General features: G+C 35.3%; 1 protein-coding gene and 1 non-coding gene across 2 annotated transcripts; both read left to right on the top strand.

Annotated features, from left to right (window-relative positions):
* The first annotated feature begins 4,535 nt into the window (after nt 1-4,535).
* LOC131181605 (callose synthase 5-like) lies at nt 4,536-5,649 on the top strand. Its single transcript, XM_058150442.1, has 3 exons — nt 4,536-4,580; nt 4,675-4,860; nt 5,308-5,649. The coding sequence occupies exons 1-3, from the start codon at nt 4,566-4,568 to the stop codon at nt 5,536-5,538; spliced, it is 432 nt and encodes a 143-aa protein (XP_058006425.1). The 5' UTR covers nt 4,536-4,565; the 3' UTR covers nt 5,539-5,649.
* Nucleotides 5,650-13,881: 8,232 nt separating this feature from the next.
* On the top strand, nt 13,882-13,988 carry LOC131181759 (small nucleolar RNA R71). Its single transcript, XR_009150238.1, has one exon. It is a non-coding gene; the product is annotated as a small nucleolar RNA R71 (small nucleolar RNA).
* The last annotated feature ends 435 nt before the right edge of the window (nt 13,989-14,423 follow it).

Here is a 14,423-nt window from a genome sequence, read left to right as displayed (position 1 = left end):
ACAATCCATTTTAGATGCCTTGGTCAAGATAGGGTGCTGTCTATGGATAATTTTCACCATATATTTGGCTTTCCACCTGATGGTCTGTTCAAAATACCTGCTAGCCAAAGGGACTATAATGCGTATGAATTTTGGCAGTGAATTGCACCTTCAGCAGGTACCTTCAAACCGGGACACAGTAAGGCCTCCAAGATTGAGAATCATGCCTTGAGATTGCTTCAGCGACTAATTGCAAATATAATTTTAGGCAGAGGATCTAGTGTTGGCACAATGTCACAGTATGATCTATTCTTTTTGTGGTGTGAAAAAACTGGCAAAAAAGCTTCCCCTGGTTATTATTTTTGCCGACATGTGATCCGCCAGACCACTAGGGGTACTGGTAACATTGTCTTTGGAGGTTTGGTCACACCCATTGCACATTATTTTGGCTTTAATCCTCAAATGCACAAGTGTCCTACTCTTCCCACTGGTTTGTTATTTTTGGATGGACCTCATTTGGCCAACCAAAAATTTTATATCAAAAATGAGGCTACCAAGCTGTATGAGATTCCTGCACTAACAGAACCACCACCTGGTTCTCCCACTGCAATTAGCTCCTCCTTAGCATCTGAGCGACCATTTGAGCAGCCTTTTACACAACCTTCAAGCCGAGCTCCACCAGCTGCTCAACCTGCTTCATCAACAGCTTCTGGACCATCCATAGCAACTCTTTTGACGTTCATGGAGAATCTCAGTGATGAGATCTATTCTTTTCGGCAAATGACGGATGTCTCTTTTCAGACACTACGAGATTTAGCTGACATATATTTGGATTGAAGTGCTGAAATGCAAGACGAGTTGAAAGTCATGCAAACTAAGCTGGAGAAGATCGAAACAAACCAGGCACTGATTTTGAGCATCATCTCTCCACAGCAGCCACCAAAAGCACCACCACCTCCACAAGATGGCAAGGGCAAAGGAGTTCTCATACCTGACTGACCAGCTTTTATTCTCCATTTACATTTCATGTCTTTAATTTCATTGCTTAATTAATTAGTATTTTGAACTTGTTTAGTTAATATTTTGCTTGTGTTGTTTTTTTTAGTTCCTCATAAAATACATTTTTCTTTTATGTTTTTAGTACATTGCTCACTTGTTTTTATGTGCTACTTCGGAATTTACACTTGATGGTTATATTTTTGAGCTTAACCTCTTTATTTCAACTTTTTGAGTTTAATTGATTTAATGGATTCCATCGCACTGTTTCTTTTGCAATGAGTGCAGCAGCTGTCCAAATTTTATCTAATTAAATTGGCTGCACTTCAATGAGGTAACACTTCTTATCTCAGCTTGTGTCACTTTTAACACAAGTTGTGCTATCGCTTATGCAACAGGGTAATAATTCTTTATGCACATATAGCCTAATTATCCCATTCCTTGCAACCTTTTAACATTGAGGACAATGTTCATTCTGAGTATGGGGGAGAGGGTAAATTTTTTGCAAAATTTATTTTTCCTTTTTCACTTGCATATAGCGACACACTCATTACTTCATACTTGTACATATTCACTTATATACATTGTATATAGCTTCATATACTTAGTTATGCATACTTAGTTGCATATAGATTCATTATACACTTATACATTCATGCATTCCATTTATCCATTTAAAATTTTTGAATTTTTAAACCAGTCTTTGAATTCCAGAAGCTGCTTATTCAAGCAATCCAACTTGCCTTTAGATGGTTAGTGGAATGAAAGTTCCAGCTAGGTACAAAGTCTTAAGCATTATTCTTTCTCTTACTTAATAGCTGAAAATTAATATATTTATCTAGGTATGCGGATTCTGATTAGTTATTTTTGAGTTTTGAGTGTCTGGATAAGCCTTTAAGGAAGAAAATGGTCATTGTCGTCTCACCATTCCTAGAACAAGCATCTTAGATCTTTCAAAGCGAAATTTTTAACTTGCATTTGATAAGAATATGACTTAGGCATTTCTTCATTTTTTAAACCTCACATTTAGCCTTAACCTACCTTAATTTCATTTTAACCCTTGTAAACCCCCTTGAACCTTAATTCCCTAATTTCTTTGGAACCCAAATCATTTACCTAGCCATAAAACCTAAACACTACCACCTATTTATGAGAATAATATTTTAGCAATTAAGTGCATATAGAAAAATAATAAAAAATAATAATAAAATAAAATAAAAAAAAAAACATGGAGGATTGAAACATCTTGAAAAGTGCTAGAGTAATTGTGAAAAGTTGATAAAAAAAAAAGAGGTCACCAAAATATCCCAAAGGTAATTTTGGGTGTGACATGAAATAGGGACACATACAAAATAAAAATAAAACTAAAAAAAAATATAGTCCCTTTATATAATCATTGTGATAGCACTTGAGATTCTTCGTGAATTTCTTTCCTCTTGATATATAAAAAATAAAAAAAAAAAAGGATGCACTTTGAGTTTCATGATTAATATTATTCTCATATTTTGTTTTCCTTATTCCCTTTCTTTGTTAACCACAATTTTACCTTATATGACCCCATTACAACTCTTAAAAAGACCTAATGATTCTTTGAAAAATGCTTGTTACATTAGTAGAGTTAGACCTTTTATGCTTGCATATGGGTTTGGCAATATAATCTTCCATACATTACTCACCATCTATTTGAGACACATTGGCTATCTATTTCATTTAGGTTTGTTTTGGCACAATTGACTCTTGTAGCTGGTTGATATTTGTTGCTTGGGTTGATTGGTTAATTCTTAGCTATTCTGTAATTGTTGAGAGTGCTTGCTTCATTCTTTGTGCTTTTGCTGGTGGGAACTTGGAATGTTGGTGGCTAGAGGTAAGTTGGTGGTTTGGATTAGTGATTTTTGTGTTTTCAAAGACTGATTCTATTCCCTTCCAAATGAGTTTTAATGAAATTTTGCTTGAGGACAAGCAAGAGTTTGAGTATGGGAGAATTTGGTGCATGCATTTTATATCATCATTTAGATGTAATTTTTGCACATAATTTACCCTTGTTCATAGCCATTATTATAGATATTAGTATATATTTAGTCAATTTTGCAATTTTCACATTTCTTAGTTTAATTTTTGGAATTTATTTGTTTTGTAGGGTAAATTTGGAGAAATTTGATGTATTTTGATCAGAGTAGCTATTTGGAGGATATTAAAGTCAAATTGCAAAAATTTTGAAGTTGAGTAAAAAAATGGCCGAGAGGGACACAACCTGCAGCACAACCGAATTAGCTTATGTCGCAGGTTGTGTCGATCGTCAGATATTCAGGCCGAGAGCTACACAACCCGCGACACAACCCACGACACAACTGACTCGGCTTATGTCTTTTTTACTGGAAATGGTTGACGTGGCATTTCCGTTACTCTGGCTTTTTACCTCACTTTCTCTGGAACCTTCCCCCTTTTTACCCATTCTAGGGCAGTCCCCTCACCTATATAAAGTCTCATTTATCATTTTCTTTCCATAGAGAGCAAGGGAGGAAGGGAGGCATTTTTGGCAAGAATAGAAAGAGAGAAGGAGGGAGCACGGGATCCATTTTTCCAGCAGCAGCAGGAGCACGTTTCTGCACTTTTCTGCAGTAGATTCTTCTGCATTTTTCTGGGTTTTTCTACTCCTTAGCTTACATTTCCATTATTTCTTCATTTACACATTTGGGTTTGTCTTGAAACTATGATTAGTGAGTAGTTGTTTGAGATTCTAGAGATGGGTTTGTAAATATTGTTTTGTATTTTGGTTTTGAACTGATTTAGCCATTTAAATGAAGATTGTTACATTTTGATTTATTACTTGTGAGCTTATTGCCTTGCTTGATGAATGGGCCCTCATTAAGTTAAGCTTTAATCCTTAATAGATGGACTGAAAAGTGAATATTAGGGATAGATAATCTTGCAATAAACTTTATTTTCTTGGTGTTAGAGATAAGCTAAGAGGATTAAGGGGAACTTTCCAAAAATCAATTAGAGCTTTAATTGGGTTTTTGTTAGGTTTGAAATACCATGAAAACATGGTTTGATTTAATGAAAACTAACTTTGAAATGCTTGAAAAAGGTTTCAAAAATTCAAGAATTGATTTCCCTCAAAATTGCAATTCTCATGTGTTTGGCTAAATTAGGGATGAAACCACATGCAAACAATATGAAAAAAATCCAATCTCTAGAATCACTTTAATTTTTATTGAATTTAGATTTAATTTCTCTCAAAATTTATAAATAGCAATTTCAAATTAATTTTTGGTAATCTAGTTTAATTAATTTTAATTAATTGTTTGATTTAGCATTAATTCCTTAAATACCAATTTTAATTCCAAATTTCATTTTACATCTTTAAATTTTGTCACTCTAATTAGCTTATACTTTTATTTCCAATTTAAACACAATTCCCTGTGGGATCGATATCATTTTTTTAAAACTATACTACTGTGGCCCGTGCACTTGCGGATACACAACATCAAACCTAAGGACATGGATTACTTTGGCTTTTATACTCATATGTCGAATCTGTTTTGTGATTTCAGGTTTATGGTCTGTCCTGGCTGGTAATTGTTGCTGTGATGATCATCTTAAAGGTTAATGTTCATAACTTCAAAAATATATTCCAGGTCATGGTTTTTTGTTCTGAATTTGCTATATAATGACTCTGGTTCACTTGTTAAACCGCAGATTGTTTCCAAGGGCAGAAAAAAATTTAGCGCAGATTTCCAGTTGATGTTCAGACTTCTTAAGTTGTTTCTGTTTATAGGATTTATGGTCATTCTTGTTATTCTGTTTACCACCCTTCATCTCACAGTTGGAGACATTTTTCAGAGCTTACTAGCCTTTCTGCCTACCGGATGGGCGCTTCTGCAGGTAACGTCTATCATCTCCAACATGGGAATATTACTGTGTTTTTGCTTGCATGAGTTTGGTTGTGATAGAATAACTTTGAATTGCATTCTTCCTCTTAATGACTGTCCCTAATTGTTGAATATGAACATTACTGTGATCCGGGGGCATGTTTTATCTCTAGTTGCAGGTTTGAACTTCTGCTGGAACCTCTCAATTATTTTTTTTAGATAAAACTTATGGATTTAGCAATTTCATTTTAATATTAAACCATCTTGCAGTCAAAGACGTCAGAACTTGAATTTCCTCATATTAAGAAAACTAGCAATCAATTTTATTTTTATTAGAACATCTATTTACTCCGAGTTGAGCATCTCCCATGTTTTTTTTTTTTTTAAAAAAAACTACTTTCTACTGCTAGTGTTTCTTAGTATAATTCAGTCACCACAAAGCGTGCTTTTGCATGATCAGATATCACAAGCATCAAGACCATTGTTAAAGGGTATCAAAATGTGGGGGTCTGTGAAGGCTCTTGCTAGAGGATATGAATACATGATGGGATTGGTCATCTTTACACCAGTAGCTGTACTGGCCTGGTTCCCATTTGTATCGGAGTTCCAGACCAGGCTTCTGTTCAACCAAGCATTCAGTCGAGGGCTTCAGATCCAACGTATTCTGGCTGGTGGGAAGAAGAACAAATAGGTGCTGCCTCTACTTGATCTTGATTATAATTTTGGTGGCCCATGGCCATGTCCCCTGTTCATATGTACCATAGAGATGGCCGCAACATGAAAGTGTCTGCTGTGTTTTATCTTTGGCCTTGGTCGTATTTGAAAGAATGCATAAGTTTGGTTCTTTGAGTTCCTTACCAATCGTAAATAATTTTCTTCAACAATGATATTGAAATTAAATTCAATGCAATATATTGCAAATGAAAAGAGACACTATCCAAATTAGGGAAAAAAGTATTAATCTTTTAGGAAGGAAAATTTAAGAATATAAATTTTTTTCTTTAGCTCTCATAATTGGATAGTAATAGAGTTATATTTCTTATACTTATTTAGTTAGTTTTCTAGATTTTGTTAATTATTATTCTCTAAATTAATTAAATTGTCGTAAATGTTATTGCTTTGGCATAAAGTATTTGAAATTATAAAAATTGGACAAAATTTTGAAAATCTTTCAAAGTTAAAAATTTTTTCTGTCATCCTACAAATATGGGTGTGGCTGCCGAGTCCAAATTAATATAATAAAAAAAGAAAGTAGTTTAATTTTAATTATTTAGTATAATTTTATTTTATTAATTTAAATATACCATAATGTAATTATAAATTTTAATAATTTACTTCAACCGTTTAAATTAATTCTTAATATTTTAATTCAATTTTACTAAATATTAAATGTCACGACCCAAATTCTGGACTGAACCGGCACTAGTACTTGGGTCAGCACAAGGCCCTCAAAGTCCGTAGTGATGCGTCCCTACCGCAAGTGCACGGGTCGTTCAAGTAGTATAGAAAAAATATCGTTCCCACGAGGAGTTGTGTTAATGATCGAATTTTTGATATAAAAAGTTGACTAAATTGAGCTATTTTTTTGAAATTAAAGTAATGAATTGATGGGTATTGAGAATGTGAAATCTATGTAAGCAAAATTAATAATCTATTCAACAATGTATTAATTAAACTAAAATTGCATCAAATTGAAATAAGCAAGTTCAAATATGGCAATATTCAAAATGGCAAGCAATTAAATTTGATTGGAAATTAACAATGATAAAAAGGTGATTCCGGAGTTCGGGATTTCATATTCGAGCTATTTTGGGATTTTAAATTGGTTATCCAATCTTGTGAAACTAATGGGTTTTAAGGAGATTAATTCTTAAATCCTTTGAATTCTCTTTCGAGTGAGACAAAGAGTGCCTTAATCAATCTAATCCTACTTTCGTGGACTTAGAGTTAATTAAGACCCATTAAGTTCTTTAATTAATCTGTGAATCCTCTTAATCCTTAGCCTATTTCTAGGTCTAAGTTAATTAAGTCCAATTTCTTGATTATCTATCACAGGGCCTTCTCCTTTCGGTGCTTCAACCATGGATTAAGAACATCACTTAATGGGATCCTACACTAAGCATGTCATTAAGCACACAAGAAATGAATAAAACTCATTAAGACCACAAAATATGGATTACCCAATCAAAATCCACAAAATATCTCAAATATTACAACCCTTACTCCAGAATCAAAATAAAACTACTCACTATCCATAATGCTTACAAGATATATTGAGTTTAAATGGAAATAAAGCTTTAATCTAAGCTAAGGAATAAGAAATTAAACACTAGAAATGTAGAAAAATGTAAGGAAAGAAAGAAATCTGCAAATCTTGGTTGAAAATGGTGTGGAAGGTGAAAGTGACTCTTCAAATTCTGCCTCCCTTCTCCTTTCCTTTTCTGCTCCTTGTCTCTCCTCTCTAAAATGGGAAAATGGGACTATTTATAGCAATTTCTGACATGGAGCCCTAAAATGGTATGTTCTAGGAGGAATTTTCTGAGAGAATCTTCTGCCAGCTCATTAATGAAACCTTTATGGGACTGCATAAGTGGACTACATAAGTTATGCAGTCCCTTATGCGCTGGTTCTGGTTCACTTATGCGAAACTGCATGACTTGGTGCATAGGTTATGCACAATTCCGTGAGAGTGCATAAGGGAGGCGTGAATGTGCATAAGCTATGCAGTCTCCTTATGCACATTTCGGCAGGTATTGGAACAGTGATTTTTCTCCTTATGCAGATCTGCATAGCTTATGCGGCAAGTTATGCACAATTTGGTCAATGCATATTTCAGCTTGAAAACTTATTTTTGACATCTTTGGCTGTAGAAGTCACTCCTCAATGGAAAAATTTCTCTTCAGTCCTTCAAAAACACCATTTTTCCTACAAAACAAAGTAAAAATTACAAATTAATCCAAAATTGACAATTATGAAAAACTAACTAAATAACTAATGAAATTAGCTAAAAGTGACTAATAATCAAATAAAATGGCTATGAAATTAAACCTAAATGATTATGCAAAATGTATGCATCAAATACCCCCAAACTTAAGCTTTTGCTTGTCCTCAAGCAAACTTTAAAATGTAATGCAAAATTTTTAGGGGTGCCTTATCCAAAGAGCTATGAAAATTACCTATTAAAGTAACTAAACACACCTTTAGCCATACCAACAATCCATATACCCATCCTTCAAAATGCAAAGAATCTAATGCTTATCCAAGCTTTCACCGCTTAGCCATCAAGTCAATTATCATTCAAAATCCCCAAACCAACCAATCAAAAGAGAGAGAGTCATGCTCAAAAGGAATTCTAGAACAAGCAATAGTCAAAGTGTCTCTATATAGAATGATGGAATTAAATGAATGAATGGATAATTTTCCAATCCCATAGGCAAATTCCCTACTCCTATCTCCACTAATGTAGCAAATACTATCAAGAGATCAAAGGTCTTTTTAGGGATGTAATGGGGCCATGGGGTTCAAAAATGAGGCTAAGAAGAAAAATGGGTAAAAAGGATTCAAAGCATGAGAATATTTTCAATCTTGACAACATAAGGTACATTTCTTATTTTATTATACTTTTTTTTTCTTTTTCTCTCTTTTTATATATATATATATATATATATGGAGGAGAGAAATACATAATGAGAATTGTCAAGTGCTAGCATAGTTTACAAAACACATAAAAATGGAGGGACATTTTGATACTTTAAACTTGTATCTTGTATTTTCTTTTTTATGATTGTCCCTAAAATTGCCACCCCCAAACTCATTCCTTTTAATACTTTGGGTGGATTTCTTTCAATTTGAATGACAATAGTGAAAAGCACATATACTAGCACTTTTACAAGATGACAAGCATTTCTTCTCCCTTTTATTGTATTTTTTTTTTTAATATCAGAGTATAAAGTGTACCTAATATTCAATTATCCTCATGAAAAGGGTTGGAGTGTTTGGTTCATTGGCTAGGTAGCAATAAGGGTTTCAAGAAAAATTAGGAATAAAAAGGTTCAAAGGGGTTTGCAAGGGTTAATTTTAATTAGGAAAAAGGCCAAAGGTTTAAAATGAGAAGGTTTAAATCAAAGAATGCCTAATCATCTCTCTTTTCAAGTATAAGCTGGTATTTCGCCTTGAAAGGTTTAGAAAATTTGTTCTAGGATTGGTGAGACATCATTTGACTACCTTATATCCAATAACTCCCTCTAAACACTTCCATCTCCAAATGACTAGTTGGGTGGCTTTTTGGCTAAGAAGATATAGGCAAGGGATAACACTTCAAAACTTTGCACCTCTTAGGAAACTTTCAATCCACAAACCCAACTAAAGGTAAGTCAAATCACTCTCATAGGCAACTTTTCAATACTCAAGGGATTTGGCAAAAGAATTTAATGCATGATGCATGATTCCTAAAAATGAGTAATGCATTAACTAAATGGAGGAAGTCTATTTGTATGCAATGTGTACAATTTCTAAGTGATGTATAATGTGTGTGTAAATGTGTTATGTACATGTATGTGTGGATGTATATGTAAAATATTTACAATATATGTAAATGAAATGGGATGAGATGTTCCTATACTCAAAATGTGAAAAATGAAGCAAAAATCAAAATGTGCACCCCCAAACTCAAAATTAGACATTGTCCTCAATGTCTCAAGCAGTGTATTATAAAAACTCAAAGCAAAGGGAATAACCAGGATTAATGAAATTTAAGAGCAAAAAGAAAGAGTTACCTGGTATAGAGCAGATGAGAATTCAAGATATAATGGGGATGCATAAGAAGCTGCACAGGTTATGCAGAGTAAAGTGCTATCCAAAACAGGTGCATAAGTAGGGTGCATAAGCCGTGTGGTTCTGCATGAGTGGCAATAAGGACTGCACAGGCTATGCAAAATATTTGCATAAGAGGATTCACAGCCTGTGCAGTATATTCAAAAGGAAAATGGGTGCCGAAAACAAATTTTGATTTGAACAGGACATGTGTAAAACTGCATAAGGGGAGAATGAGTGTGCATAACTTATGCACTCTCTTATGCAGGTTTTAGTGGAAGATAAAGAGTGTGAAAAACTGATTATGCAAGAGTGCATAGCTTATGCGCTGACTTATGCAAGTTTCGGCTAAAAATGGAAGTGTAGGAATTGTGGTCATGCAAGAGTGCATAAGCCGTGCACTCTCCTTATGCAAGTCTCGGCATGTTTTGGTTTTTTTTTTTTTTTTTTTTTTTTTAAGAGTGTGGTCATGCGAAAGTGCATAAGTTATGCACTCTCCTTATGCAAGTCTCAGCAAGTTTTGGTTTTTGGAAAATGTGGTCATGCAGTTGTGCATAAGCTATGCACTCTCCTTATGCAAGTCTCGGCAGGTTTTAACTTTTGGAGAGTGTGGTTATGCGGAAGTGCATAAGTTATGCACCCTCCTTATGCAGGTCTCGGCAAGTTTTGGTGTTTGGAAAATGTGGTCATGCAGTTGTGCATAAGCTATGCACTCTGCTTATGCATGTTTCGGTGGGTTCTGATTTTTGTGGAAGGTGGTTATGCAGAAGTGCATAGGTTATGCACTCTGCTTATGCAGGTCTCGGCAGCTTTTGGTGTTTGGGGTTGGTGGTTATGCAGTTGTGCATAAGCTATGCACTCTGCTTATGCACTCTTCGGTGGGTTTTGAGATTCATAGTGTGAGGTCATGCAGAAATGCATAAGCTATGCACTCTGCTTATGCACCCCTCGGCAAGTTTGGAATTTTCGGATTTCTGGTCATGCAGAAGTGCATAAGTCATGCACTCTGCTTATGCACCCCTCGGCAGGTTTGAATTTTGGAGTTTCTGGTTATGCAGAAGTGCATAAGTTATGCACTCTGCTTATGCACCCCTCGGCAAGTTTGGAGATTCAGAGTTTTTGGTCATGCGGAAGTGCATAAGTTATGCACCCTCCTTATGCAGACTTCGGCAGAGAGAGAAAATGAATAATTTGAAGTTATGCAAATGTGCATAAGTCATGCACTCTGCTTATGCAGGTTTCGAAAAATATGAAATTTGACAAAATTAGGCTATGCAGAGTTGCATAAGCTATGCACTCTTCTCATGCACTTTACAATATGAATGAAAATGGCAAGAATTGTGGTTATGCAGGATTGCATAAGCTGTGCAGTTGCTTATGCACAATTCAACAAGATTAAGATTGCAATAGAATATGATTTGCAAGTGTGAAAAATACCCTAAAATGAAGAAATATAATTCTATGAAGCATAAACTATGAGAAATTTTCACCAAAAACACATCAATATATACAAGGTCCATCAAAATTTCATCACACAAGCATGTAGAATTGGATCCTACATAAAAGACCTTTGTGAACCATGCCATTTTTACTCAAATTCTGCAAATCAACATTTAGCACAATAAAAACTCAATAAAATCTGCATAAAGTTGTATCTATTCACAAATGATGAAATGAACTCTCCAAGTTTTCCCAAGAAAATGCAGCATACCTACCTTGAATCCCACAACCCAAATAAGCACAAAACTGCAAAAATGACTCACTTACCACCATATTAACATTAAAAGCACATATACTTAAAAGTTACACACCCAACCTCACCAAGAAACATAAGCCATCTACTGCAGACCCTACCTTGCTGCAAAATTCATTTTTCTGCATAAACAAAGTAGCAAACCTGCACATGTTATGCAGTAAAAATCAGTCAATTTTGGGAGAGTTGAAGGACATAATTTCAGTTTAAGAGTCACTCCCCAGCAGTTCACCAACCTTCCTTCATTAAAATACATCTACAAGGGACAAGATTCAACAATGTCAAAAATTGAATTTGGGGAGATTTAAGATAAAAACAAAAGCAATGTAAATAAAAGTAAATCAACAAAAGCAAGATAAAAGAACTTGGGGTGCCTCCCAAGAGCGCTAATTTATAGTCCTTAGCCGGACTCTTTTCATGTTTCATGGTGGCTGAAATTGGAATTTATTGCCTCTGTTTCCAATAGGTGCTTCAATGAATCTATACTTCATTTTCTTTCCATCACATGAGAAGATCCTTATTGCTTTGTCTAAAAATCCGACCATTTCTTTCTTGACAACCTTTGGTGTATCTTTTTCTTTGAGAGATGGTTGCTTGACCTCACTTTTCTCCACTTGCTCAAGTTGAAAGATTGATGCCATATGACAAGGTGGATTACCCTTTAAATGTTGTGCAAATGCAGCCTCTTTTGGATTTTCATCATTGATACTCCCTTCATGGATAAGACAACTTTCAAGAGAAGCCTTCAGATAGCTCTTTCTAAAGTGCTCTTTTACTAACTCATCAACTATATCAATTCTCAAACAAGAGTCTACATCTTCATGTTGCTTCTTCTTATCATTGCCAATATTGAAGACTAAATGATCCTCTCCGACTCTGAGAGTAAGCTTCTCACCTTTCACGTCAATCAAAGCACCAGCTGTAGCTAGGAAAGGCCTCCCCAAAATGATTGGGATATTAGAATCCTCTTCCATGTCCAAGATGACAAAGTCAACAGGTATATAGAATTTCCCAACCTTCAGAGGCACATTCTCTAAAATCCCTTCAGGATACTTAATTGATCTATCAGCTAACTGAAGAGAAATGTGGGTTGGCTTAAGATCTCCCATGTTGAGCTTCTCATAGATGGAGAGGGGCATAAGGCTTACACTAGCCCCTAAATCACATAAAGCTTTTATAGAACATGATTCCCCAATGTGGCATGGAATTGAAAAACTCCCTGGATCCTTGAGCTTTGGAGGAAGTTTTCTTTGGAGGATAGCACTGCATTCCTCAGTTAAGGCTACAGTCTCATAATCTTCAAGTCTCCTCTTATTTGAGAGAATTTCTTTTAGAAACTTAGCATAAGAAGGCATTTGGGAAAGAGCATCAATAAAAGGCACATTTATGTATAGCTTCTTCAAAACCTCTAAGAACTTCCCAAATTGCTTATCAAGCTTGGCTTTTTGAAATCTATGTGGAAAGGGAAGCTGTGGCTTATAAGGCTCTGGAGGTATGTATTTCTCTTCTTTCTCTTTTCTTGCACTCTCTTTCTTTTCACTCTCTTGTTTTTCATTTTCATCAACATCTTCCTCATTTTCTCTCTTCTCACTTTTTTCATTCTTCTCATTATGTACTATTTTACCACTTCTCAGTGTAATGGCATGACATTGCTCTCTTGGGTTTTCTGGTTGACTTGGTAGTTTTCCAAAAGACTTGGTACCTGAGGAAGATGCTTGTTGTGCAATCTGATTTTCCAGCATTCTGTTATGTGTCTGCATCTGTTCTAGCCTTGCTTTCATCTCTCTCATCTCCTCATCATGCTTATTTTGGTTAGCAAGAATCTGTTGTAATAAAGCTTCTGTGGTGGAACTTTGTTCTTGCTGTTTTGGAGGAGGATTCATATTTTTCTGCTGAAAATTAGGCAATGGTTGCCTATTTTGCTGATATGGAATTCCTTGTTGCTGTTGTGGTTGAAAATTCTGATTTGGAACTTGACTTTGCTGATTTCCCCATGAAAAGTTGGGATGATTCCTCCAAGTTGGATTGTAAGTTTGAGAGTAAGAATTCCCCATTTGTTTGTTTCCATAATTACCAACATATGCTGCTTGCTCTCCAAAGTCTACTCCACAGCTGGTGGTTCCCTCTGCATAAGCAACTTGTTGTGAACTTCCAGCTGATGATGATGAACTAACCAACATACTCAAATCTTCCATCTTCTTAGCCAAAACATTTGTAAGTGCATCAAACTTTGCATTAATCATGTTGAACGGATCAAGATCATACATCCCAGCAGCTTGCCTCTTTTGAGTTGGAGCTGGTCCTCTTGGACTACTCCAAAGATGAGTATTCTTTGCAATTTTCTCCAATAGCTCATAAGCTTCATCTTCATGCTTCATAATAAATTCTCCTCCTGTTTGAGCATCAATAATCCCTCTGATTGCAGGAGTGACATTTGTGTAAAAATTCTGGTTTATCATCCATTTCGGAATGGCATGATGTGGGCATTGTCTCTCTAATTCCTTCCATCTCATCCATGACTCATAGAGAGTTTCATCTTCTCTTGGTCTGAAAGCTGTCATTTGATTCCTCAGTTCTTGAGTTTTTCCAGGTGGAAAATATTGTGCAAGAAATGCATCAGTGAGTTGCTCCCAATTTGTAATGGAGTTGTGAGGTAAAGAATCAAGCCAATCCAATGCTCTATCTTTCAAAGAGAATGGGAATAGCTTCAATCTTGCTGCATCATCAGACACTCCAGGTTGTTTTTGCATGTCGCAAATCATAGCAAACTTCTTCAGGTGTGTGTGTGGATTTTCAGAAGGATGTCCTCCAAATTGAGAATTTTGAATCATTTGAAGAACTCCAAAATCCATCTTGTAACTATTTGCATCAATTCTTGGTCTTGCTATGCTCTCTCTCAAGTCATCAAAACGTGGAAAAGCATGATCCATCATACTTCCCCTAGGCACGTTAGCATTAACAACTTCTTCACCATGGGCTGCATCTTCATTGTTTTGACCATTTCCAGCATT

The sequence above is a fragment of the Hevea brasiliensis genome, chromosome 7, assembly GCF_030052815.1.
Source record: "Hevea brasiliensis isolate MT/VB/25A 57/8 chromosome 7, ASM3005281v1, whole genome shotgun sequence".
NCBI lineage: Eukaryota > Viridiplantae > Streptophyta > Magnoliopsida > Malpighiales > Euphorbiaceae > Hevea > Hevea brasiliensis.
Note: the sequence above shows the minus strand (reverse complement) of the source record. Positions and strands in the feature narration are given on the sequence as shown.